General features: G+C 41.2%; 1 protein-coding gene across 1 annotated transcript in view; it reads right to left on the bottom strand.

The window, feature by feature from the left end:
- Positions 1-25095, bottom strand: part of MAST4 (microtubule associated serine/threonine kinase family member 4) — a gene marked incomplete at its 5' end in the record, with an annotated part of 512560 nt that overhangs the window by 244007 nt on the left and 243458 nt on the right. The window contains 1 exon segment of the mRNA XM_081090007.1: positions 4436-4467. Coding sequence (XP_080946133.1) covers positions 4436-4467 — 32 coding nt within the window.

The following is a 25095-nucleotide window of genomic DNA, read 5'->3' as shown; positions in this document are numbered from 1 at the left end:
ACACCTCCCAGAGAGTTTTCCCACTTAGAAACATCCTTTCAGGACCCATGTTCTAAATATGAGACAGGCCCACAGCTCTACTGGCACCTTCATAAATATGGACAGTTTAGATGTGCGTTATGAGAAAAATCAAAAGAATGTCAGGAGGGCCTATGTGTTGCACACTGAATTTAAATCAAGAAGGACTGAGCTTGCAGCTCCTGGCCCTCAGGTAGCGGATACTGTGAAGAACTAGAGCAGTGATGGCAAACCTGTTGACACGTGTGTCAGAGGTGACACGCGAACTCATTTTTTTGGCTGATTTTTCTTTGTTAAATGGCATTTAAATATATAAAATAAATATCGAAAATATAAGTCTTTGTTTTACTATGGTTGCAAATATCAAAAAATTTCTATATGTGACACGGCACCAGAGGTAAGTTAGGGTTTTTCAAAATGCTGACACACCGAGCTCAAAAGGTTCACCATCACTAAACTAGAGTGAAAAAGCAGGTGATTCAATGGGCTGGGAAGCTCACAGTCTAGCAAGGGGAGACAGACCTGGAAACGATCTACAAACATCTACACTGTGTACCTTACCCTGCAGGCCTGCTTGTGGAAAACAAAGAATTATTAGAGTCATTTCTCTTAAAAGACTAAATCAAAACAACAAATCTAGGTCTGCAGTGAAATGTCACCTGTACATTATATATGCCATCATCTCATTTGCCTTACCCCTTCAACTTCTAGGTTAGTCAGTCTACCATAAAGTATTTCAAGTACCAAAATTTATCATCATAACTCTCCCTAGGATTTTGGCATTAACCAACAGGTACGGCCACAGCAGCTATTCTAATCACTGCAAAATTTTTCTCCAAATTATCTTTAAGTCTCCATAAGTATTTGGGTAAAGCAGTTAGAATTCCACCTGCATATAATTACTGAAAATTTTAAATAACATACTCCAAGAATATCAAAATGTAGAGGGAAGATTACAAACACCCACGAACACACCACCACATTAATGATACACATGAAACTTTCTGTAGGGCTTTCTCAAATTCCATTTCTTTCACTCCCTGCACTGATAAGTAAGCTGTATTGTAAAAATGCTTCCCATAAATGTTTTTAGACTTTGACTGTAGGTGTTTGTATCCAGAAATAACAGTCTATCTTGCTTTGCATATGTTTAAATTTTACAATGAAAATACTATCTTATACCTCGAATGTGCTTTTAACTCTGCTCAGCATTCTGTTTTTGATAGTTACATTCATTGATACATATACTCTAGAGCAGTGGTTCTCAACCTTGGCTGCACATTAGAATCACCTGGGAATCTTTTTAAAATCCTGATTTCTGGGCCTCATCCTCTGGAAATTCCATTTCTTTGTTATGGGGTGGGGCCACAACATTAGTAACAAAGAAACAGAATTTCTGGAGGATGAGGCCCAGAAATCAGGATTTTAAAAAAACTCCCAGGTGATTTTAATGTGCAGCCAAGGTTGAGAACCACTGCTCTAGATCATTCATTCTGCCTGCTGTATAGTATTTCATTATATAACTATATCATGATCTACTTAAAGAATGCATAGCTTTTGAGAGGCAGGCTAGCAAAGAGTATGGCAACTTCAGTTCCACTGAAAAAGAGGAAAAGTGCTGGAAGAATCTGGGATTAAGAGCCTTGGCAAATGGCTAAATTCCTCTTTGAAAGGAAGAAGAGGACGAATGCAAATCCAGCTACCCCAGGGGCCAGAACAGAGATGGAATCTGCAGCCTTGAAGTTGGTAATGGGCTGGAAAAGTCTCTGGAAGATTGATCTGGGATCACTTGATTATTTAGTAACATCTCATCCAGAAAGTTAATTCCCTTGACTTCTCTGGTCTGTTGCCCTTTGCACCATAAAAAAAAAAAAAAAAAAAAAAAGTTCAGAGTCATTGCCTTTGCAACCTTTTAAGTCATATATGAATCAGTGCAGACTTCAGATAGTTTTTGAGAAAATGATAATAAATTACAAACTAATGAGGATCTAAATTTCTTTTTTCTTAAACAGAATATGGTTTGTTTTTTTTAAACTAGAGGGCCGGTGCACAAAATTTGTGCATTGGGGGAGGGGGGTTTCCCTCAGCCTGGCCTGCACTCTCTCACAGTCTGGGACCCATCGGGGGATGTCCGCCTGCCGGCAGTCAGACATCCCTCTCACAATCCGGGGCTCTTGCAGTCTGGGACCCCTTGCTCCTTACTGCCCGCCTGCAGCGGAGTCAGGAGAGGCTCCTGCCACTGCCACTGCACTCGCCAGCTGTGACTCTGGCTTCTGACTGAGCAGTGCTCCCCCCTTCTCCCGCTGTGGGAGCGCACTGACCACCAGGGGGCAGCTCCGGTATTGAGCGTCTGCCCCCTGGTGGTCAGTGTGCATCACAGTGACCAGTCATTCTGCTGTTTGGTCAATTTGCAATTAGGCTTTATTATATAGGATTCGTAATTTAAAAAGCCTATTTTCTGTCTTTTATTTATAAAAACAATATATATCTAAATATTATGTTCCTATGATTCTAGACATAAAATTATCTTCAAGCTTACTTAAAATCATGTTTTCATGTGTCTCAATGATGTAAATGCATTTTTTTAAATATTATCTTTCAAAACATACAAATCAGAAGTGGCAGATACAACAAAAGCCCTTTGGGAGAGCGCAGGCTGTCTGAAGGTGCACACCCCGACAGGTTCAGTCCCATCTCTGTGTAATCAGAGGCAATGAGGAATACAGCACACCATGCCACTGCTCACTGTTCCCATAGAAAGAAGATTCCACAGCACATTGGGATCAAATCCCTATTCTTTCTGGGAGAAGGTGCTAAGAGATCTGAAAGCATTTATGCAGTAAATAAACTGAGAAAGTGGTAGCAGGTTTAATAATCAGGTACCATTATGTTGACAAGCATCAATACCTAATAAAGACACACTTGCCCTAACTGGTTTGGCTCAGTGGATAGAGCATCGGCCTGCAGATAGAAGGGTCCCAGGTTCGATTCCAGTCAAGGGCAAGTACCTTGGTTGCGGGCACATTTCCAATAGGGGGTGTGCAGGAGGCAGCTGATCGATGTTTCTCTCTCATCGATGTTTCTAACTTTCTATCCCTCTCCCTTCCTCTCTGTAAAAAATCAATAAAATATATTTTTTTAAAAAGACACACTTGTGCCCTTCTTCATTCGATTTGTATTTAAACCACTGTAGCATTTATTTTTAAAAGTATTTTGTTTTCTCAAAGTCATAAAAGAACCTTGCATGAGAAGAGTAATTACTGGCATCTGTCTGATGGTCACAGAAAATGCTGAGTGACGGTAAGTCCCAGAACATCTATATCATACATCATTAATTCTTTGGAGGATATTTGGATTTAATTGAAAACTCAAAATAACATGCTTATTTTTGGTTTGCTTCACTTAGAAGTATTAATTTCTCTAATAATAAAAAGTGTAGATTTCTGTTGAGATATGTACCGTGCTTTATTCCCATATTCTGACTGATCACTGATTTTTATTAGGAAGGGGATTTTAAATGGCTTAAGTGTAATTCTAACTTTCTTTTATTGAGTAGTCACAGCATAGACTCCAAACAAATCTAGGCCATCATTTTTAATTTTTTATTAAAGATTCATACTCTCAAGTAGAGACATTTAATATTTTCTTTATATTCCCCCTATCAACTCATGTTAACATTAACAGAATTGAGACTTACACAAATATTAAAAGAGATTTGGCCCTTAAACAGATATGGGGAATGTAATTTGCTAATTAACATTACTTTAATAGTTTGTAGAAAACATACTAATTCAGAAACAGAAAAAAAGAAGTGTGAGCTATTAAAGGCTAAAAGGAAGATGTATGCAAAAAAAAAGGTTGAAAACCACTATGAAGAAATCAGGTCAAGAGTTATAAATCTGCTATTTTAAATACAAAAGCCTTACAAGGATCAGTTCATTAAGACCTAGATCTAACAGTAGAGAGCTCAGTTCATTCAAAGTCTTCCTTAATTCAAATATAAACTGCATTATTTACTCTGCATGAAATCCATAGTATAAAGAACAATCAGAGATTTCCAGATCATAATTCTTGATTCAGACCAATTTATACCATCTGCAGACCAAATAATGTTTTTGCTTGTTTACATAGAATTTTATAATTTAAATTAAGATTCTTCTAGGAATAAATATGCATTTTGGTTTACAATGCCAGTAAGGAAATTAAAAACAACCTGAAAACTTTCAAGTTACTTTGAAATCACTAATATTGAACATTTATAAAGAAACGCACTTTTTGGTTTTCCTAATTTGGTTGATTATCATTTATTTTCCATTTGCCCCTGAAAATCTAACAAGTCAGAGAATAATCACTTTATAAACTGTACCTCCCCCACCCCCAACACCCCCCAAAAAAGGAACAGAATCGTGCTACTTACAAACTTCCTCTCCTGGGAAGACTTAGCTCCTTCTGCAACAGAAAAAACACACAAAGATATATATGAGAAGCTACATTCCCTCAGACCACTGGGACAGGAAATGATAATAAGAAATGTATTGTCCTTCCTTATGCGTAATTTGACATTTGCTATACATAAGAAATTTTAATGTCATAATTTTATGCTGGATCCCTCCTTATATTGTTCTTTTTATCTATTGTGTTCAAGATACAAACACTGTTTACCTAAATTCCAGAGCAGGAGACACCACTCCTCCCAAAGCAATGACAGTAAAATACTGAGTTGAGTTACCTGGCCCTATAATTGAGCATAAGACAAATCTGATGAACCAAAGGCCTTATCCAAAGAAGAAACAGACATAAGGAGGAAAAGTCTTGTGGGATTATCTATAATAATAAAAGCGTAATATGCAAATCAACTGAACAGCCAAACAGTTGGAACGACCGTCCTGACGACATTCCTGATGAAGCCCGAAGCCGGGGCAGTGAGGGCCGGCCCAGGCAGCGGGGGCTGCAAAGGGCTACTCTTGTGAAATGAAAAGAACAGTTAAGTCAGACAAGTTGTCCCCAACAGAAACAGACTCATGTCAAAACATTGTGCATACCCAAATTACACTTTATTTTCAAAAATAAATCAAAAGACTTCTTTCTGGTGTTATTTTTTAAATGAATGTGAATTATGACTTGGGATATTTGAAGTAGGTTAATGAACCTCTGAAAAGGTAATTAGACAGCAACACCAATCGATAGAGCACTTTCTAGCTTTAAAAGGTGCTCTCACACTTATCTCTAATTAAGACCATTCTGAACCTAACTACAGAGGGGCTGTGGGAAAACAACAACAAGCAAACAAACACAAAGGGACACAGGAGTACCTCCGCCCATTAATGAGGTTTTTAAATCCACGGGACTCAAGAAGGATTCCCTGATGACAATAATTAAAGAATAGGAAGCAATGAGTTACTGGACTATTTAAATTCACAAAGGACACACTGTAAACGGTAAAGGCTCGGCGAATTTGGTTTTCCATTCCCGTAACTACAGTTTATGTCTTTGCCTTGCAGGAGCTCAAGCATTATCTTTTCAAAAGTGTTTTCCCCTCAGCTTCAAACTCACCTTTCCTGTTCCCTATGTTTATGGGCTCCTTCAGTGCCTACCAGGACAGCGGCCTGCGATCTCACTTCCAGACAATGCAGTTCGCTCCACAGAACGTGGCCTGAGTGTCGCAGGCTGGAGGGGAGGACAACTGCTGTAGATATGATGCCGGACCGATTAAGTGGCAAATGTATTTTGATACAGGGTTATAATAATCACATCACTGTTTAATTGCAAGAGGAAACAATCAACAATTTTAGGAACAGGGTATCCTTTTCCTTCTTCCAATAGCAAACTTTCTTTCAAGGTCTGTAGGGGTCAGTGGTGAAATGCTTTTGTTGCTGTTTTGTTTTGCTTTATTGCTTAAGCCTTGATTAGCTCCATGAAATTATAGTGTTTGCTGAACTTGGCTCCCTGATTCTGAAACGTAAATATACCTTCACTGACTAAAGCCTCTGACTATGACAGTTTTCCTTCAGAACTGCAATGGAAATGCAAAACCAATGAGTAACTTTCTATTTGTGCATTTTGGCTCTGACAAGCCCTGAGAAATTAGTTTTGTATTCAGATTTTAAAAAGAAATGAGAGACCTTCCTAGAAGTACTTGTTCACCGGACTGTTCCTTGTAGAAAGGACTTTGAGACCCACTGCACAGCAAGACGCCAAGGGGTCCAATAAAGAAACACTACTCTGTGCAGTAAGTTGACTCTTACTGGATTCAGCAGATTAAAGAAAAGGAAGGGTACCTGAGATGTTAGCATTAATAACAGAAAGAAAATGTCAGACGTCACTTCAACTTTATATGCAAATAGATCACTGTAAAAGGGAAAAGGCATAATGAGTGATCCCAAAGAGTTGGATCAATCATATTTCACCAAATGACTCCACCATCCACTGGCTGCTCTGCTCTGGGTAGGGGGGGAAATGCTGAAACAGCAAGATAGGGGATAAACACCAGCTCTGTTTTTAATCAGTCTTTCGAGTTCGTCTAGAATTATGAGTTCTAAACAAGAAGAAAGGTTACAGTGTGCAGCCCAGCACTGCGGCTCTGCAGGACAGCAGCCCGGGCTCAGAGATGAGGCGCAAGGACATTCAATAGGCCGCTGTCAGCTGACCTGACGCTTCCAAGCTAACCGAGCCGGAGGAGCTAATCCACCTGACGGCTTGAATGTCAGGCTCGGGACTGGAAACTCAATTTGGTAGCAAATTGGAATCAGATGTGATGGTAATAAAGTGAGAGGAATGACTGTGCTGTGGCCAAGACCTTGTGAACAGGAGCTGCAAATACCAGGCAGGCGAAGCAATTGCAGGCAGAGCGAGGAGTGCGGCTGCCCTGATACGTGGGGACCACATGCTGATAAGGTCTGTACCACTCAATCTAAGTGAGCAGCGTCAAGGCATTTACTGCCCAGGTCCCTGTGGTACTCGGTGTGTGTGTCCTTGTGTTACTTTCCTAATGTCATGATAAGGCCACTAACAAATACCTAGTCAGATCAGACATTTGGTATCGGTCACAGTCATAAACCAAAGTTTGTGCATATATATTTGAAATATGGGTTAAAAATTTAGCATCAGGTAAACATTAGAGGCACTGGGGATAAAGGACTATACTCGCTATAAAATACTAGTGTAGTGTGGAAAGGCCTGGAACAGAGGTCTTTTAAAAGTACGCAGGAGTATGAAGGGCGGAGGGTCAGGACTGATTCTCGCCCAGTGATGGTCCCCATTATTCATGATGACAAAATCGGCGGAACTGACATTATGCTCAACCTCAAGAGTAAGCGCAGGTTAAATTAAGCTAATGGCAACACTCATGCTTGGACAAAGCAATTGGTTCAAAGACGGTCGGAGATTCAGTCTGGGAAAACAAGATGCAAAACAATGTTTGCTGGGGATTCCCGGGAAAGAACTCCCTTTCTTTTTCCAAGAGAACTAGCAGGAAAGAAGGGGCATCATTCACCCTAGGAATCTAATGGCCACTATTTGACAGACATGAAAGGTGGCATAAAAGAAACAGACAGAAACTGGGTGTTGGGTGCTATCTTTGAGACAATGGTTCGAGCCTTGCCAATTACCTGGATTTCTCAGTTACACCAGCCAATCAAGTTCCTTTATTGTTTAAAGTAGTTTAACTTGTGTTTTCTGTTCCTTGGGATTCAAATCTTCCCAGGTGACACAATACTTGAGCCTCGGCTTTATTAAGCGTCGTCTGGGAGCTGGCTAGGCAGCCTCAGGTGTGGGCGAGGAGAGGGGCATCCCAGAAGTGGGCACAGATGTGGCAAGGTCGGGTGGAGTGAAACTGTACACAGCTCCTGGGAAGACTGGAATGGCTGGGACAGGAGGGGAAAGTAACCACCACCAGGACGTGAGTATGGATGCAGGGACAGGGCCAAGTCATAGAAGGTTTTTGAAAGGGTCTGCCTTTGTCCTATGGACAAGGGGAACTCATGGGACACTTTAAACAGGAGAGAACATGGCCGAATCAGCACGTTCAAGGGGATCACTCTGGCATCAGGGTGCCAAAGGGCTCACTGGGAACAAATGGGAAAGGAATTAGGGGCTTATTCCACTGTCCAGGATTCAGGACCAAGTGCCAAGACCAAAGAAAGAGGCAGTGGGGAGGGTGGTGAGGGGCAAATTCAAGAGACAAACGTGTGCACAGAACCTGCAGGAGAAGAGCAGGAATGCTTAACTTCTGGAGCTAAAGACAAGGTGCGCCATGCAGAGATTAGGGAAAAGGGGACGTCCTCGCGCACTGGGGGCCTCCCAGAAGTTAAATAATGGCAATCTGAATGTAAATGAGGGGATGGCAGAAACCACTCAAGTTAGCTCAGTGATGGTCAGGAACATGAGAGCAAGTTGCAAAATTAAGATAAAAGCAAAGGTTGCCATTCCAGGTCTTTCTTGCATGGAAGTTAAACACCAAACCCCTTTCCCACTTTAAATTTTTACACAAATGGTGGAAACTGTTTTTCTTTACTAAATGCATCTGCCTTCGTGTGCTGAACAGCAGTGCCCAGCATTTCCAGCGGAGTAACATACATTATCTTATTGAATCTTCACTATTATCTCCACTTTAGGGAACTGAGGCGGAGGCAGGTTAAGCAGCTTACACAAGGTCACGGAGCTGGGTAAATGGCTTAGCTTGTCCTTGAATCCATATCAGCCTTAGTGCTGGGCAGTTTAATTACTTTTCATCACCAAGTAAGACCCGGTGTATTTGTACTGTGGACTCCCCTCATGAAGGGCACCAAGCTGCATTCATAGTTGATAACACACTGGCTGGCAATCACCCTCAGGAGGGAGGGACACAAAAGATCTTTGCAGCTCTTTCTAAGCAAATTTCACACTTAAATTATTTTTATAGATTCTGATTTTACTTGGAGCAAAGCCTTGCAGATACATTACTTTTAACACAGGCCTTTTAAAGGAGAAAAGCGTAACAAGTCAAATAATCAGCTAACCCCAAAGTAAATGAGCAAACGAAACAAGCTTCCTTTCCAGTCAATTACTGTGGTTTTTGATGCTTCCTAACATGTTATACCCTGGACGTCAATAAATTAAGCTTGGTTACGAGATATTTATATACCTACTGCCTTCCAACTCAGTATTCTATAAGGGATATCTGCCTCCTAAGTCAAAAGTTTCCATGTTTCCCTGCAGGGTTTGCCAAATAACAACTAGAACATCTATAATAATAAAAACGTAATATGCAAATCAACCGAACAGCGGAACAACCATCTGGAAGACCTTCCGGACGAAGCCGGGGCTGCAAAGGCCAAGGCAGCCGGGGCTGCGAAGGCCTACTCTTGCACAAATTTCATGTATCAGGCCTCTAGTATATTAACAACATCCCCAGTTTATTGAGTGCCTATTACATAATAAGGGAAATGCACTTATTTACTCCAAGTTGTTAGCTTCTACCTCACAGTCATATTGTATTTTCTGTGCTTATTTTGTGCTCAAAGAACAGAAGAACTATTTCTTTCAAGCAAACGTATGTCATTTTTGAAATTAAGGAAACCAGTTTTGATCACATTAGGAAGCCACAATGCTTCACAACAAATGAAGCTAAACAAGACTAACCAAACATTACACTAAAAAAAAAAAAAAAAAAAAAAAAAAAAATCCCTATTTAAGCGAATTGTATACTTCACAGTGATTCATGCACAAAACCTAGATTCAGACCTACCTATAGTCTAATCTTAGCTAATGCTGAAAGTGCCCTTGAAAGCTTCCCTTAACTTCTCAGTTTCCTAAATTATAAAATGAAGCCACTACAGTTTATGTCATAAGGTGTTGAGAAGATTCATGAAAACTCCTGGCCTACATTTGAACAGGAGAGCACCCCAGACATCTCTCACAGTAGGAGAGACACCCTAGAGCACAAGCAAGGGCTCTGATAGAGAGAGCTTGGGTGGAATCAAAGAGCAAGTGCCCAGGCCCCGCCCTCCTCTCTCAGGGCAGAACCTGGGCACAGTCTGTGAAGCAACTGGAAGATTCAAAACAAATGAGGCTTCGGTGAACTCACACACCATTACTCATCAGCAGGAAAGTTCCTCGGGCAGAAGGAGGTCAAACACAGATGCTGGATACTTAGGATTTTAATCATCTTTAAGGCAGTGCCCATTTAGAGGTCCTTCAGGACTATAAAATTAAGGTCATCATGGACAAGTTTTGTGATTTTCTTTTTTCCCTTAGAAGAGACATGTGAAGGCTCTTGATAAATACGCATATCAGCCCTGCCACTTAGCTGTGTTTCTTGTTGCTTGGGAAAGCCTGTGACCTACAGTGAGCTCAGATAACAAGGCAACACTACACAGCTGTGCCACACAAGGCTCCGCAATTTCTTCAGTCCTTCCATCCATTACCAGCAAATTACAGTAAATTCAAAATATTGATCCGCACACCCCTATATGGGAAGAAAGTTACCATCGACTTTTATTGCTTATCGTGGGTACAATTCCCTAGGATCAATAAAAGCTACAATGTTCATAAGCTTCTAAAAAGCTAGTTAATATAGTGGATATGAGACACCTCTTAGGATCACTATAAATCTGTAAGATTCTTCAACAGAACAGCAGCAAACTTCTTCAATGTTCGAAAGCCTTATTTGAGTTTAGAATTTTCTCATTGCCCAGGAAAATGCCCTTGGAAAGAAGTAAACATCAATGACTGGGAATAAAATTAAGCAACTAGAAAGAATCCTACTCAGCCGATTTTCACTTTTAACTTTCAGTTCCCTCGTATTTCCACACCAACATCACTGAGCAATCCAGAGTCCAGCATTAGGAGTTTAAAAAAAAAAGAAAAAGTTGTAATCACTTTTAAGTGTATCTTAATGCAGGTTTACATGAGTTTTCTTGACAGTGGTTTCAATGAAAACCAGTTTGCCCATAAACAATATTTCAATCACCCCAATTTAAAAAATCAATATCCTTTTATGAACCAATTTTTAAAAATCAGATAATTCAAAGGTCCCATTAAAATTACAGACAACCTTAATACAAAAAAGAAAAAGGCTTTTTATAGAGCTGGGGAAGAGAATTGGATGAGACTATCTGACCAGTGAAAGTGGATTTATTCAGCTGAGATTAATCATTTTTATTTACTAAGGACACCTCGTAGTTCAGCAGTCACTATTCTGAAAGCCCATTTTAGCACAGAAATTTACAGGCAAATCAACTCTAGGGAGCTCTTGAAGTGCTGTATGAAGCTAATACCCACAAGTCTGCTTTTGCCTGACCATTCTTCTCCATCTAAATGCAAAAGACGACACTTAAAATGTACATAATAAAATGTATGAGAGGGCGATGGAAGATTAATGGCACACATATTCAAATAATCAATAATGTGACTTAAGCCGTTAATGGTAGTGAAATTTATTGTAAAGAGGTCACAGAATAAAATAAACAATTGGCTTCTACAGGATATATTTTACTTAGTAATAATAGGTTCTATTTGTGAAAGGGTACGGTATCTGACTTTTTATAAAGTATTTCTTCCAATGTTCTATTTGAAGTAACATCAGCTGAACGTATGCTGGCTGGCACTGGCAACACCAAGACTGAAGAACCCAGGATAGATAGGCTCCCCTACTCCCTACTTCTCACCTTCCCTCCCTCACCACTGCGGAAACAGGTGCTGCCCTGGCTGCTGCCACGGCATCAAAAATCAGCCTTGCTCTAGGAAGCCCCAGGCACTGCGTACACATTTTCTCCCACAGGACATATTTCAGCCTTTCCCCGACCCTGCGATTACAGGAAGGCTTACCACCATTTTTTTTTTCTGCTGCAGAAGCTGAATCTTGGAAAAATTGGGCTGTGATTTGCTCAAGGTCAGAGGCCTCACCTTAAGGACAGCCGAGCAAAGACCAAAGTAGCCTTGATGACAGTGTCCATTCCACACCAATCTGGACACTCAACCAACAGAAATTTTTAAGTGGCAAATAATAAATCCTTAGTTATTTAAGCTGCTATTAGCTGAATGTTTTGTTATTTGCAGCTAAAAACATTTCTGATACTCTCCAAAAATAGTACTGAGCTGTGCAAGTCAGCTTCGGAGCAGTGTCTCCCAGGGCACACCAGGGCACCAAGACAACCCTGGTGCCATCAGCTCTCAGCATTAGCAGGGCTGGTTACCCAAAGAAAGTGACCAAATGCTCCTTAAATTAGGATTAGGTTCTTTGAGAAACAAAAGCCCTGGAAGCATTGATTATAGATCTGCCGGTGTGGTTCCTTTTTCCAAAATAGATTTGGGAGAGCTGCACCGTGTGTGTTAATAACTTTGAAGTTAACCAAAGAGACTTCAAATTTAATGGCATCACATTTGTGGCTGTTAATTAGCAGAAAATATTATAACTGGGTGAAGTTTTAGATTTTTTTTTTAATTGCTTCTTCCCAAAGATTAACTTCTGTTCTCACCGCAAATACAGAATCCTCCCAAAGTCAAAATGATGTTCCCAAAGTCTGGAGATGTTTTCTGATCACAAGGACTACAACAAGGGTGGACATTTACATTTGAGACCTAAGGACTTTTTGATAAGATGGCCTCTTATTTTTGTTAACTAAAAAAATACGTTAACAAGCAGGAAGATTTCCCCCTTAAAATATGTGAATGCTTCCACCTGTAATTCAGGGGGGAAATTGGGTGGCTTCCACTTTGGTTTTAGGTTCTTCCTTTGAGAAATAAAAGGCACACTGGGCCTTATTGTACTGACACGATTACTGTGTGTCACAGAAGCGGTGTGTCCTCTCACTGAATTACACTGGATTGCCTTGGGAACCTGGAATTGATAGTTGAGTCTGGACTCGCTGCCTATAGAATATAAGTAAAAAAAAGAAAGAAAGAAAGTAAGACCTGACACTACTATAAAATAGTATGAACAAAGAGGGAAATCAACTTCAGAACACCGAAGCATACAGTCATAGGCAGCCTCTCAAAGCCACACTCTAGACAAGCTGATGAATTTTCCCTAACACTTTTAAATGGTTCTATTGCTTTAAATGCTAGTTCGAAAAGATAAATGGAATTACACTGAATTGAATTATATATCAATCAGAATAAAAACAGTAACCAAGTAAAACAGACTGCTAAAGAATTATGTCTTTTTTGAGATATAATTGGCATATAACATTGTACAAGTTTAAGGTGTACAACATAATGATAGGACTCATTTATATTGCAATATGACTGCCGCTGTAGCATATGTGACACTTCTACTGTGTCACATAATTATCATTTCCTCCAGTAGTAGGGACAATTAAGATCTAGTCTCTTAGCAAGCTTAACGTTTTTAATACAGGTTTGGGATCTATAATCACTGTGCTGTGAATTCGATTTCCAGGACTTATTTATCTACTAGTTACAAGTATGTTCCCTTAAACAACACCTCTCCTGGTCCCCCAACTCACTCCTGGAGACCACCATTCCTCTGTACTGTTGTTCTCAAGTTCAATTATTTTAGATTCCACATGTAAGAGGTATATGTCTCTTTTATCTAAATATAAAAATCCAATGTGCTATACGCTAGCTAACTGAATTAAGTTGCTAACCCATGGAGTCCTTTGGCCCACCAATGAATGCATTGAGGGGGCAGAGCCACAAGGAGGCCACCAAGCACAGTGGCCCAGAAGGAGACTGGCTTAGGCGTATAGCCCTGAACAAATTACTTATCCTCACGGGAAATTATAGATAGGAAGAGCTCACAGTTTTGATGTGGATTAAATAATACACACAAAGTGTCTAGAAAAGTGACTGGTACACATTGAGCACACTAATATTAGGTTATTATTCTATCTTAAATATTCATGCACAAATCTGACATTGCAACCCTGAAGTTTTACAATTTGAAAGTATAAAGTGTTCATCTACATAATAGGTAGTTATGCTGATGTATCTCCCATGCACCAAAAGACAGATGAAAACTAATAATATGTTTAAATATTCTCTAAGCCTACTTGAATGAAAGCTTAGGGAATTTATCCTGGAGTTTCTTACTGATATGCTCAGGTGCTTTTTAAATGAGCTCTGCTACTTTAAAACTAAGCCAAAATAGCTGACCTGGGCAGTTGTAATTGCCTTTTATTAAGCATGGTGTCCATCTCAATGAAAAACAAACCTCTTAAAAAGATTCCGTTTTTATCTGCACACATGCTAACCAAGTTGGCATATGTTCCCAGCACGCTATAGTATGTACTTTAAGCAGACCCTTTTTATCTTGTGTAGCTTTCATTATATTTATATGAGAGAAAGTATTTCTTTCTATGACCAGGAATAATGCTAGATGTGTTGTCTACTGTGTTTGCATTCTGTATTTTTTCTCAGTCCACCTTTCATCAATAAATAACAGTGTTGCTTTAACTAAAAAGTGTGGAAAATTCTGATTGAATTTTCCACTTCAAAGTACACAAAATCATTTCATCTAACATGCTGTGTTAGAAAATCTATGCTCCATTCTGACCTCCTGTTGCAGACTATTCAAGTATTGGTGATGCGCCGTATCACACTGCATGGCTGGCGAAGTCCAGTAAACATATTGACTGAGAAATGTTTAAAAACAAACAAACAAAAAAACCTATTCCACACAGATCCCTGCTACTATCAAATAAAAATCACAAAAATGTTTGCATTCTATGTGAGAGCATGACAGAGCTCTAGGAGAAAGTCCCATAATAAATAAAGTCAGCTACTTGCATAACTCCCCATTCAAGCAGGAGTATGCATGGCTGGGAGGGGGGTGGGAGGGGTGCAGCAAGGTTCTGCCCCAATATATGCTCAGAGGTATATGAGAGAAGACGTTATTAACCGTGTCCTTCCTTTAACCTATTTGCAAGGTTAAAACAAAATTTAGCAGAAGAGATTACCACCACTAGTGAGAAGGCACAACTCAGCCGGCAGGCAAGGAACACACGGAGGAAAGGTAATGTATTGATTGACCTTTCCTTCGGACCGCAGTCCAGGCAGCGAGCTGTCTTTTTTCATTTGCAGGGAAATGACAGCTGACCTGGCTTATTTTCCGGGGCTAGCAAACCAGGATAGTCCTTGGACAAGTTAGGCAGCCAAGACTGGTGTACACCTACAACGGCATCGCACCCTTAACATTACGCTGTTCTAAGTAGGAGACCCGAGGCAAGAATACTGGGACCTGATGGGTCAGAGCTCTTTCTTCCTCCAAAAATTCAAGCTTCCTTATCGGAAAGCAGTGGGGAAGATGTTTCCTAGGTTTCCGAATGGCAGCCAGGATGAATTATTCATCTCCCCTGAAATAAAGAGCAACAGGGTCCACTTAACTCCACATTTCCTAAAGAACTTTGTCAATGGTTTTTACTTGACAGGAAAAACTTCAAGTTCCTGGGAAAATGTTTTGTATTCAAAGACTCAGAAACACCTAGTTAAATAGAGCTCAGAAAACTTACTTAGTGTAAGATTTCTCTGAGATTTTTACCATTATTAGCATTTTAAAAAATATATTTATTTTATTGATTTCAGAGAGGAAGGGAGAGGGACAGAGAGATAGAAGCATCAATGATGAGAGAGAATCATTGATCGGCTGCCTCCTGCATGCCCCTTACTGGGGATTGAGACCACAATCTGGGTATGTGCCCTGACTTGGAATCTAACTGTGACCTCCTGGTTCACACTCAACCATTGAGCCACGTCAGTGGGGCATTATTAGCATTTTGTTTAACAAGAGCAACAGGCACGATATACAGTATTCCCCCAATGAATGGGACCATGGATTGATTACCCCTTAGGCACACACACATGCTTTGAGAGAGAGATGTAGGTTTAACTAAACCTTTATTTTAGTACAATGATACGATGACCACAAAAAAAAACAAATAGCAAACTATTTCCATGCACTTCACCAGTGACTGCCCTTAGTAACTTTGAATTTCACAGTCCTGTATTGCACTCTGATGAAAGATGTAGGCACCCTACACTGTAATTCAATCAGGTAGCCCCAGCATACCTTGCACTGCACAACAAATCCAAGAGAACACCGAAAATGAGGACTACCAACAAATTCCTGTGCATCCCAGTGATTCAATCTACAAAGAAATGAACACAAAGCATACAAGCACATGACTAGCATGCCACAGGCCCGCCATTCATTAGAAAGATAACGCCAGGAAGTAAGGGCCGTTACCATGCCCATGTGTTTAGAACTGGCAGAATAACAAAGCTGGGTCCCTATTTATCAATGGCCAAGGCTTATCTTTGTTCTCTTTCCCCTACTGGCAAACTTCCTGATCTCCTTGGACAAATTTCCTATTTCTGAGACTTCTGCTTCCACTAAGGATGCAGACAAGCACAAACGACCACCTCTCCCAACAACATGAATGGAGCTATGAAGGAAAGCAAGAAATGAACGCATGTTACTGGTTTGTCTGGCTCCTCCCAGCCCTCCATGGCCAGTTCCCCCTCCTCCTGCCACTCCACCAGGCGGAAAGCTGGCTGTGGGCCTCTTTCTTCCTTTCAAGAGTTTACCACTTGCTGTAACTTACCTTTTCTAGGTGTACTGATGACCTTAGCTTTTGAAATGATTTTTCAAACTATGAATATATAACTTACCCAGCTTGTTTTTATTGTTAAGGTAATGATAATGGTGTCTACATCCTAAGTGAAAGGGGAAGTCCAGAAATAGAGGAGACTTTGCTTCTTCATGTGTCTATAATTTTGAGTACAAGCCAAACATTTTAAATAGAAGCCCAGTAGAAATTGAGGTAAATAATAGCGTCAGAAAAAGGGGTATTTCTCCTCTGTGACACCACTTGAACAGGGTGCTGAGTCATGCTGCTTTCTACCTGAATGTGGTGCTGAGTCATGCTGCTCTCTACTTGAGCGGGGTCTAAGTATTCTTTATGACTTATGGTCAAGAAAAGAAACAGGCAATACATGCAGATGCAGAGATAGCATCATCATCATCAAAGACTCAAAAATAATTATGCTAAATGATATAGTGGCAAACACATATGATGACATGAGTGACGACATGAGAAATTTCAGTGCAGAGGTAGAAATTTTAATAATAGTAAAGAACAAAAGGGGAACACTGGACTGAAAGATACCAGAATGAAAGGGACTTAGCAGCTGACTGAGCAAAGTTGAAGTTAAAATGATAGAAGTTATCAAAACAAATCACCAAAAGAATAAAGCTAACAATAAAAACAAAACAAAAAGAATGCCTAAGACATGTAGGATAACATCAAACTGCCTAATGCAGGTATAAGTGGAGTCCCAGAAGGAGAGGAGAGAAAATGAGGTAGAAGATATAGCTGAAAAGATAATAGTCAAGGATTTCCCAAAAAGTAAAGAAGGGCATCAACCCACATATGCATGAGGCTCAGTGTATCCTGAGCAGAATAATCAGCAAGAAAACATCCTTGGGCACATCATAAGCAAATCTCTTTTCAGGCAGGAAGTAGGTAAATGTGTATGAAGTAATGGGAGGCAAGCACCTACAAAAAATTAACAAGAGCCCTACTGGTGTGGATCAGTGAGCACCAACCCATGAAACAAGGGGTCACCAGTTTGGTTCCCAGTCAGGGCACATGCCCAGTGCGGGTTCAATCCCCAGTAGGGGTGTGCAGGAGGCAGCCAATCGATGTTTCCCTCTCATCAATGTTTCCACCTATCTCTCTCCCTTCCTCTCTCTATAATCAAGAATATATATACATATATATTTTTAAAAATTACTGTGAAAACTATGTTAAAACAAGCTATGGAGTTAGCAAGATACTCAAGCCAGTTACAGAAAGCACCATGGCCTCTGAGCATGGCCAACAAATGTGTCTGAGCTGATCAGGCTGCTCTCCTCATGTGCTGTTGGAAACAAAATCCTTCCAAATCCCTATTAGAAGCCACAGAATCCCCAGGCAAGACAACACCTGCCTGGCTAAAAGTCTCAATTACTTTTTTAGAGTTGCTGGTTATGTTTTGATTTTTTTTTTCTTTTTGCCTGAGGGGTAGAGGGATATACGGGCAAACAGGACACAGAAGTCCTTGAAGGCAAAGGGATGATTTCCGTAATTCTTCATAAATCTAGAGCCAAATTGGGTAACTTGTACTTAACCCAGTCTGTGATCTTTTCACCTCTAAATTTAAAAGGTTTCCTATACCCTTCCTCCAAATAAATTGCTAATCTCATCTTGGCCAATTGCGTGTTACACAAGTCTTTGGCAAGCACAACTCTGATGACTGAGAAAAGTCAACAAATGTAACTCACCAGCTTTTCAAAGCCCTTGGGAAAAAGTAATCCACATAAGGACAACAGGGGTGGGGCTGTTCCAAGTCATCTATGCAAATTAACCTTGACTAGCTGGGGAAAAGGGGGTGCTCGGAAGAAAACTGCTGCAAAATCGATTAGGAAAGAGAAACAGGCCAAACTAGTTTTTTCTCCTTAATGGTGTAGGTCACAACATTCAAATGAACTTAAAATAGAAATTTCAGCAACTGAAATATTAAAAGCCATAATGACTGTGATCTATACACTTGTTCTTTATCTTACCAGTATTTTGAAGCCAAATTACACCCTTTTCTTAAAAACAAAGGGAAACCAAACAAATATCATTTTACTGAATAATAAATCAGGATGTTGGAAAGCAGTATCAGGAAAGACATAAGACTTTGAAGACAAACAATAGAAATTTAAAACATTCTAAATATTGCTAGAAGGATCATGAAGGGGTCTTTGGGTGCTGCTAATGCTGTCCTTTTATTATTTTTTATTGCTGAGTTACATGGCTATGGTCAGTGTGTGAAAACACATTGGTATCTGCACTGTTTAAATATGTGTTACTCTTACAGAAAAAACAATTTGTGTCTCAGGTCTGTAGGACAGTATCTGTGTATATGTTATAATTCAATAAAAAGATGTTTATAAAGAGATTAGGGAGCCTGCTATACTCATCTTTAACTCTAAGCACTAAATCCCACAGTGCTTGGCCACCAAATGGATGTGTGTACTGAGGGCTGTGCTTATTGTTACATGCCATTGAGTCAGTCCAACTCCTGGCAACCCTATGAACAAGTGACGCCCACAACATCCGGTCTTCAAGCTCCTGTAGATGCAGGCCTATAGCTCTTTTATGGAGTCAACCATCTCCCACGATCACCTCTTTCCCTGCTGCCTTCTGTTTTCCCTGCACTGCTGTGTTTTCCTGGGAACCCTGCCTTCTCCTGATGTGTCCAAAGTAGGGCAGCTTTGGTTTTGCCATTTTTGCCTCCAGCAAGTTCCAGGCTTCATTTGCTCTAGGACCCCCTGGTTATTGAACTGGACTCCAAAAGGACACGCCTCAGCCCTGTAATTCTGAATGTTTTAGTACTGTGTTGATACTCGCTGTATAGACAGCCTCATGGGAAATAAATTAGAGTCCACTTCCCTGAAAATGACTTGTATGTGTCTGAGCGATAATAGGCTGAAAGAAATTGGGGTGTTCTCTGTTCATTTTTCGATTGAACTGCTTGGGATCTGAAGTTCTGGTAAAGCCAAAAGAGACAAGAAGTCTCGTAAATTGGGACGGACACATTAAGGAGAATAGACATTTTTCAGACAGCTTGGCAACAGGATGTAGGTCCACAGCGATGTGGAGTCAGTGGCATGAGAGTCATACCTGGGTCCAAGGACGTCTCTGCATTTGAGGCTGAAAGGGCTTCACCTTGGGCATAGTGGGCGCCTTCCTTCTGAGCCTGGAAAACCCTGCACTGCACAGGACGTCCCTGGGAAAGAGGCCGATCCCCGGTAGGCTAGGTAGGAAGTTCGTCAGGAGCAGCTGGGGTGGGGCCCACCCAGGGGTCAGACCAACATTACCTTCAGATACCCTCTCTATGGGCAGCCCAGCAGCCAGAAGACCACCGGTGGGCAGGTTCTGAACAAGCTGTTTCTTGGCACAATCTCAGCGGAAAAGGACATGCATGACCTCAATGCGATCTTACTAGGGTCCTGGGCTAATTATAATAAAACTAGAGGCCTGGTGCACAAAAATTTGTGCACTCGGGGGTAGGGAGTCCCTCAGCCCAGCCTGTGCCCTCTCGCAGTCTGGGACCCCTCAGGGGTGACCACTTGTTGGCTTAGGCCTGCTCACCGGGGGATTGGGCCTAAGATGGCAATCAGATATCCCTCTGGCAGCCCAGCAGCCCTCAGGGGATGTCCATTTGCCAGCGGGGAGCAGGCCTAAACTTCAGTCAGACATCCTTGGTGCTGCTGAGGAGGCAGGAGAGGCTCCCACCACCACCACTATACTGGCAGCCATCAGCCTGGCTTGTGGCTGAGCAGAGCTCCCACTGTGGGAGCACACTGACCACCAGAGGGCAGCTCCTGCATTGAGTGTCTGCCCCCTGGTGGTCAGTGTGTGTCATAGTGACCAGCCATTCCCAGTCTTTCTGCTGTTAGGGTCAGTTTGCATATTACCCTTTTACTATATAGGATAGAGGCCTGGTGCATGGGTGGGGGCCAGCTGGTTAGCCCTGAAGGGTGTCCCGGATCAGGGTGGGGGTCCCGCTTGGGTGCCTGGCCAGCCTGGATGATGGGCTGATGGCTGTTTGCAGCTGGTCACACCCCCTTCAGGGTGGGGGTCCCCACTGGGGTGCCTGGCCAGTCTGGGTGAGGGGCTGAGGGCCGTTTTCAGGCTGGCGGGCGACTGAAGCTCCCAGCCTTTTTTTTTCTTTTTTTCTTTTTTCCTCTGGGATTTATTTACCTTCTATAGCTGTCACTGGAGCTGAGAGCCAGCTCTAGCTCTGAGGCCTGGCTCCAGCTCTGAGGCCGTGGCTGGCTGAAAGCAGGTATCTGGGGTTTGTTTGGCTTCTATAATTGAAACATTGTTGCTGTCCTGCTCGCTCCAGCTCTGAGGCCATGGCTGGCTGAAAGCAGGTATCTGGGTTTGTTTAGCTTCTATAATTGAAACATTGTTGCTTCCAGAGCTCAGAGCTAGGCCACGGCAGGCGGGGAACCTTGGCTTCCTCCATCACTGGAGCAAGCAAACCTCATGTTCACTTCAGCTGCATGGCTGCCGGCCGCCATCTTTGTTAGCAGTTAATTTGCATATCCTGCTGATTAGCCAATGGGAAGCGTAGCGGAGGTATGGTCAATTACCATGTTTGTCTATTATTAGATAGGATTTGCATTGCAGTTTTGACCTCCCCGTTTAGTGCCCCCCCTGTGGTTTTTTCTGTATGCATTATGGGTAAGGGCATGTGCAGAAGAAATACAGTTATATAACTCTTTTCTGTCAATCGTCCTGAATGCAAATAAAAGTCTCCATCCATATAAACTATTAAACCATATAACACAGGAGTTCAGGGCCATTGTCTGTCTCAACTGGTCTGTTCCTCACTTGGGGTGTAGCTTCAGTAAATCCCGATTTGCTTTACTTTCATTTTTGTTGACCTTAAAATCTTTACTGAATCGACAAGAAGAACCGAGGTCCCAGCTGGTAACCCCAATAGGTAACAGTAGTTGACAGTGGCAAGGAGCATGGCATCGTGGCTCAGTACAGGGACAAACTGGGTCTGGATTCTAGCTTTACTGTCTCTGGGACCTTGTGCAAGTTATTTAACCTCTCTGTGCTGTCTTGCCAAAGGCAGTGAACTGTGCATAAGTTTGCCAGATCACATTAAAGGTGTAGCCCAAAAATTGCAACATGAGACTTCTTGGACATGAAGAAGGGAACTGACCATTTGAGATGTGGGAAAACATTATCCTTGTAGTGTGATGTGCACTGTCATAGCTTTGTTCTGCTCACAGGCACACGTGGCCTGTAGGAGCTATTGAACAACAAAGGTAGTTGTCCAGAAGAGTTAAAGAATGACTAGAGGAGAAATGAAAATGTCATCCATCTGCCATGGCAAGGTGTTTCTTACAATCAAACCATGTAGGTGTTTATCTACTTATTTGCTTTTGTCTATCACAAGCCCAAAGCTCAATCTGCTTTATCTATTGATAACAGGAAGTTGCCTTAAACTCATTGAAAGCTTTTCTGCTTCCCTTCGTAAGTTGTCTGTGCCTCTCTGTACATGATCATCACCCATTAGTTTACTTACTTATTTACTTTTCCGCTCCTATGGCCTTTCTCTGCTTCCAAGCAACCTTTCTAAATGTGCCTCATGGATATTCAGTTCTTTGTATGAGCTCCTAGAAAAGGTAAATTGCATGCTGGGCATGTATTTTTCATTGACATTAAAGGTATGGTACCAGAGAATTCTTATTTTTTTACTTGTTTTCACACAGCAACAGTGTTTCAGGCTTCATCCATATTGCTGTGTGTCCTTCAGGTTGTTGCTTCTAATTGCTGGGTGTTATGTGACAGTAACCACCCTATTTTCCCCATCACTCTCTCAACTGTCTACGCCCACAGCATCCCCAAACTTTCTGACACAACAATGCTGCAAGAACAAGCTGTCTCCTTGGACAGAGGCCACCTTTCGGTTGGGGACTGCTGGGTCATAGAGCAGACTACGTCTAATTTAACTTAAGTCCTGCCATTTTATTGCTCCTTAAAGCCATTACTCTGTGGGATGGCTGCACCAGGCCATTTAATTATAACAACATTCTTAATGAGGTAGATAGTGTCATCCGCCCACTGTACTGATGAAGACACAGGAGACTTTCCCTCGGCACAGAGCTGGGATACGGAGTTAGGAAGCAGGCCTGCATGATCTCCAGGCACACACAGGTTCCACCATTAGGGGGCGGTGCATGACACAAGCTTGCCTTCCATATCCACATCAAGTCATGTTCCCTCCATTCTGCTTCTGCAGATAACTTGGCCACACACATTCTATAATGTTCCTGCCCACACTCACGCTGCTTAGAAAGTCTAGCCCTGTTTTCAAGGCCCAGATGGAAACCTGGCAGCTCCAGGAAGCCTTTCCCCACAGCCATTCACAGATCTCCCTCAGTTCCAAATAAACACTATAACCATACAATATCGTTACCATACAATTTCCTATCGTCTCTGCTTTATTTCTCTGCTAATTATCACATTCCTGAAGGTAAGAACCAAATCCTCCAAGTTATATTCCGCTGTGCCTAACCTACGGCTGAATACGCGTTAGATAATCAAAAACAAATGGAACTGTACAGACATACAACAATGCAGACATTCTATCTCAAAGATCATCTGGTCCTGACCTCTTAACTTACAAAATGGGGGGAAAAATACCCTGGGAAATTTGAATAATGATAACCTAATAACCATGATGAAAGCAACCACAACTTAAAGGATAGCTACAATTTGGTACTCGTTAACTGCCCGACTGAGCCGTAGAAACTATTCATGCATTATCTCATTGATTCCTCAAAACAATCTGATGAGATAGATATTATTTTCTTCTTCCCCATTTTTCAGATGAGGAAACTGAGGCTTTCTCAGGGTGAGTAAGTAATTGGCCCAAAGTCACAGCTAATAAGTCTCAGATAGGAGATTCATGCCCATTTTCACTGGGACCAAAGGTAATTGGTAGATAGATGGCTGATGTAAAAACAAACAAAAACTGTAAGCGACTTCAAAATTTTCTAATAGAGATGGATCGCCCCCTAGAAGTCTTTGTAAAAAAAGTTTACATAGTACAACATCTAAGTGACTTAAATACTCCCAGAATAATTATGGCAACCAGTCTTCCCAACCCCTTCCCCATCTTTCTACATCTTTAAATATAGTAACAAGCAGTACATCCTCCAAAATGGAAGAAATTATTCTTTAACACTTGAAATTCCTGGGACTAGGAAGGTGTTAATTACCATCCAGAAACTCACTGCATAATAAGGCTCAAAAATGTAGTTATTTTAAAGCCTATCCCCTTCATGCTTAAAAATCAACCTATTTTCTTTTGCTATTACAGACAGAAACACAATTCCAGGATTTCATTGCCTTTATTCTCCATCATCTTTGCAACTATGAACTCAGGTCAATGCAGCTTCTTGTCCCCTCTGAACACTGGGTTTCTAAGGTCTCAAAGACATTTACTCCTCAGATAGGTAAAAATGAAAAAAGGATCAATCCTAAAAGGTTTATGGCAGTGAGAAAAGAAAACCATCTGCTCTGAGATAGCTCTGGGCTTATATTCCCAGCAGGGGAGGCCGGGTTTTATAAACCTTGTTCTCATTAGTAAAAGATAAAGAAATCACTGAGAATTAGTAGAAAGGATTTTTCAAGCCCTCCAGCAGACTGAAACAGTGTGTTTTAGAATTATACGCAGGTTTTTGGTAGTTGGATTATCTGTGCACGTGGGTAGTTTGGTTTGCCTTTTTAAACAAGAATAGAATGTTACAACACTTTCTGGGTTTGAAATTTATTAGATGCTCTGCCTACCACTATTTACTCTCACACGCTCAAAATTTCAATACAATCTTTATGAACCTATGTTTTTCTGGATTAGCAAAGCTTCCAATGGAAAATGACAGCTCATCTAGAAGAAATCTTCATCATCCTTTTGTGCTGAAATGTCAGGAGATTTGAAAACTAATCCTTTGTACACCCAGGTCCTTTTCTGCCCACCTCCTGTCTCCCCAGGTCGTGTCCTTGATGCGCCCACATCAAATTGATTTTTATTTAACAGAGGCCTTTACCAGCTTCACAAATAACGGCTCTGTGGTCTTTGAACTGTTATTTCTATTGCCTGTTTTGCTTCATTCTTTGTTCATTTGCTATGTTACAGCGTTCATACTGGAGCACAGACAGGTAAGCAGAGTTTGAAAGTGAAAGACACTTTAAAAATTCCCAGTGGACAAGCATAGGCAATTAGAGGTACATTAGGTACCTTTCATTTCCCCCTAACCCTTTACTCTTATTCAAATAAAACAGTTTTAAAAGCTTGCTTTCCTATACTCAGAAAGCACAAAAGGCTTTCTGAGACTAAAGAAAAAAATTCAGGGTGAAAAAAAAAAAGCTACTCCTTGAGCAAACAAGCCCCTTATTTCTGGTTTATATATTTTCACCATACCTTTAAAGTAATTCTGTTTTAAAAATTAACTTCTGCCTGGCTGGTGTGGCTGTGCAATTGAGCATCTTCCCATGCACCAAGAAGTCCCAGGTTGTGGGCTCA

Source organism: Myotis nattereri (genome assembly GCF_964212035.1).
Source record: "Myotis nattereri genome assembly, chromosome: 4".
In the NCBI taxonomy this organism is placed as follows: domain Eukaryota; kingdom Metazoa; phylum Chordata; class Mammalia; order Chiroptera; family Vespertilionidae; genus Myotis; species Myotis nattereri.
This window is presented reverse-complemented; position numbering and strand designations above follow the sequence as displayed.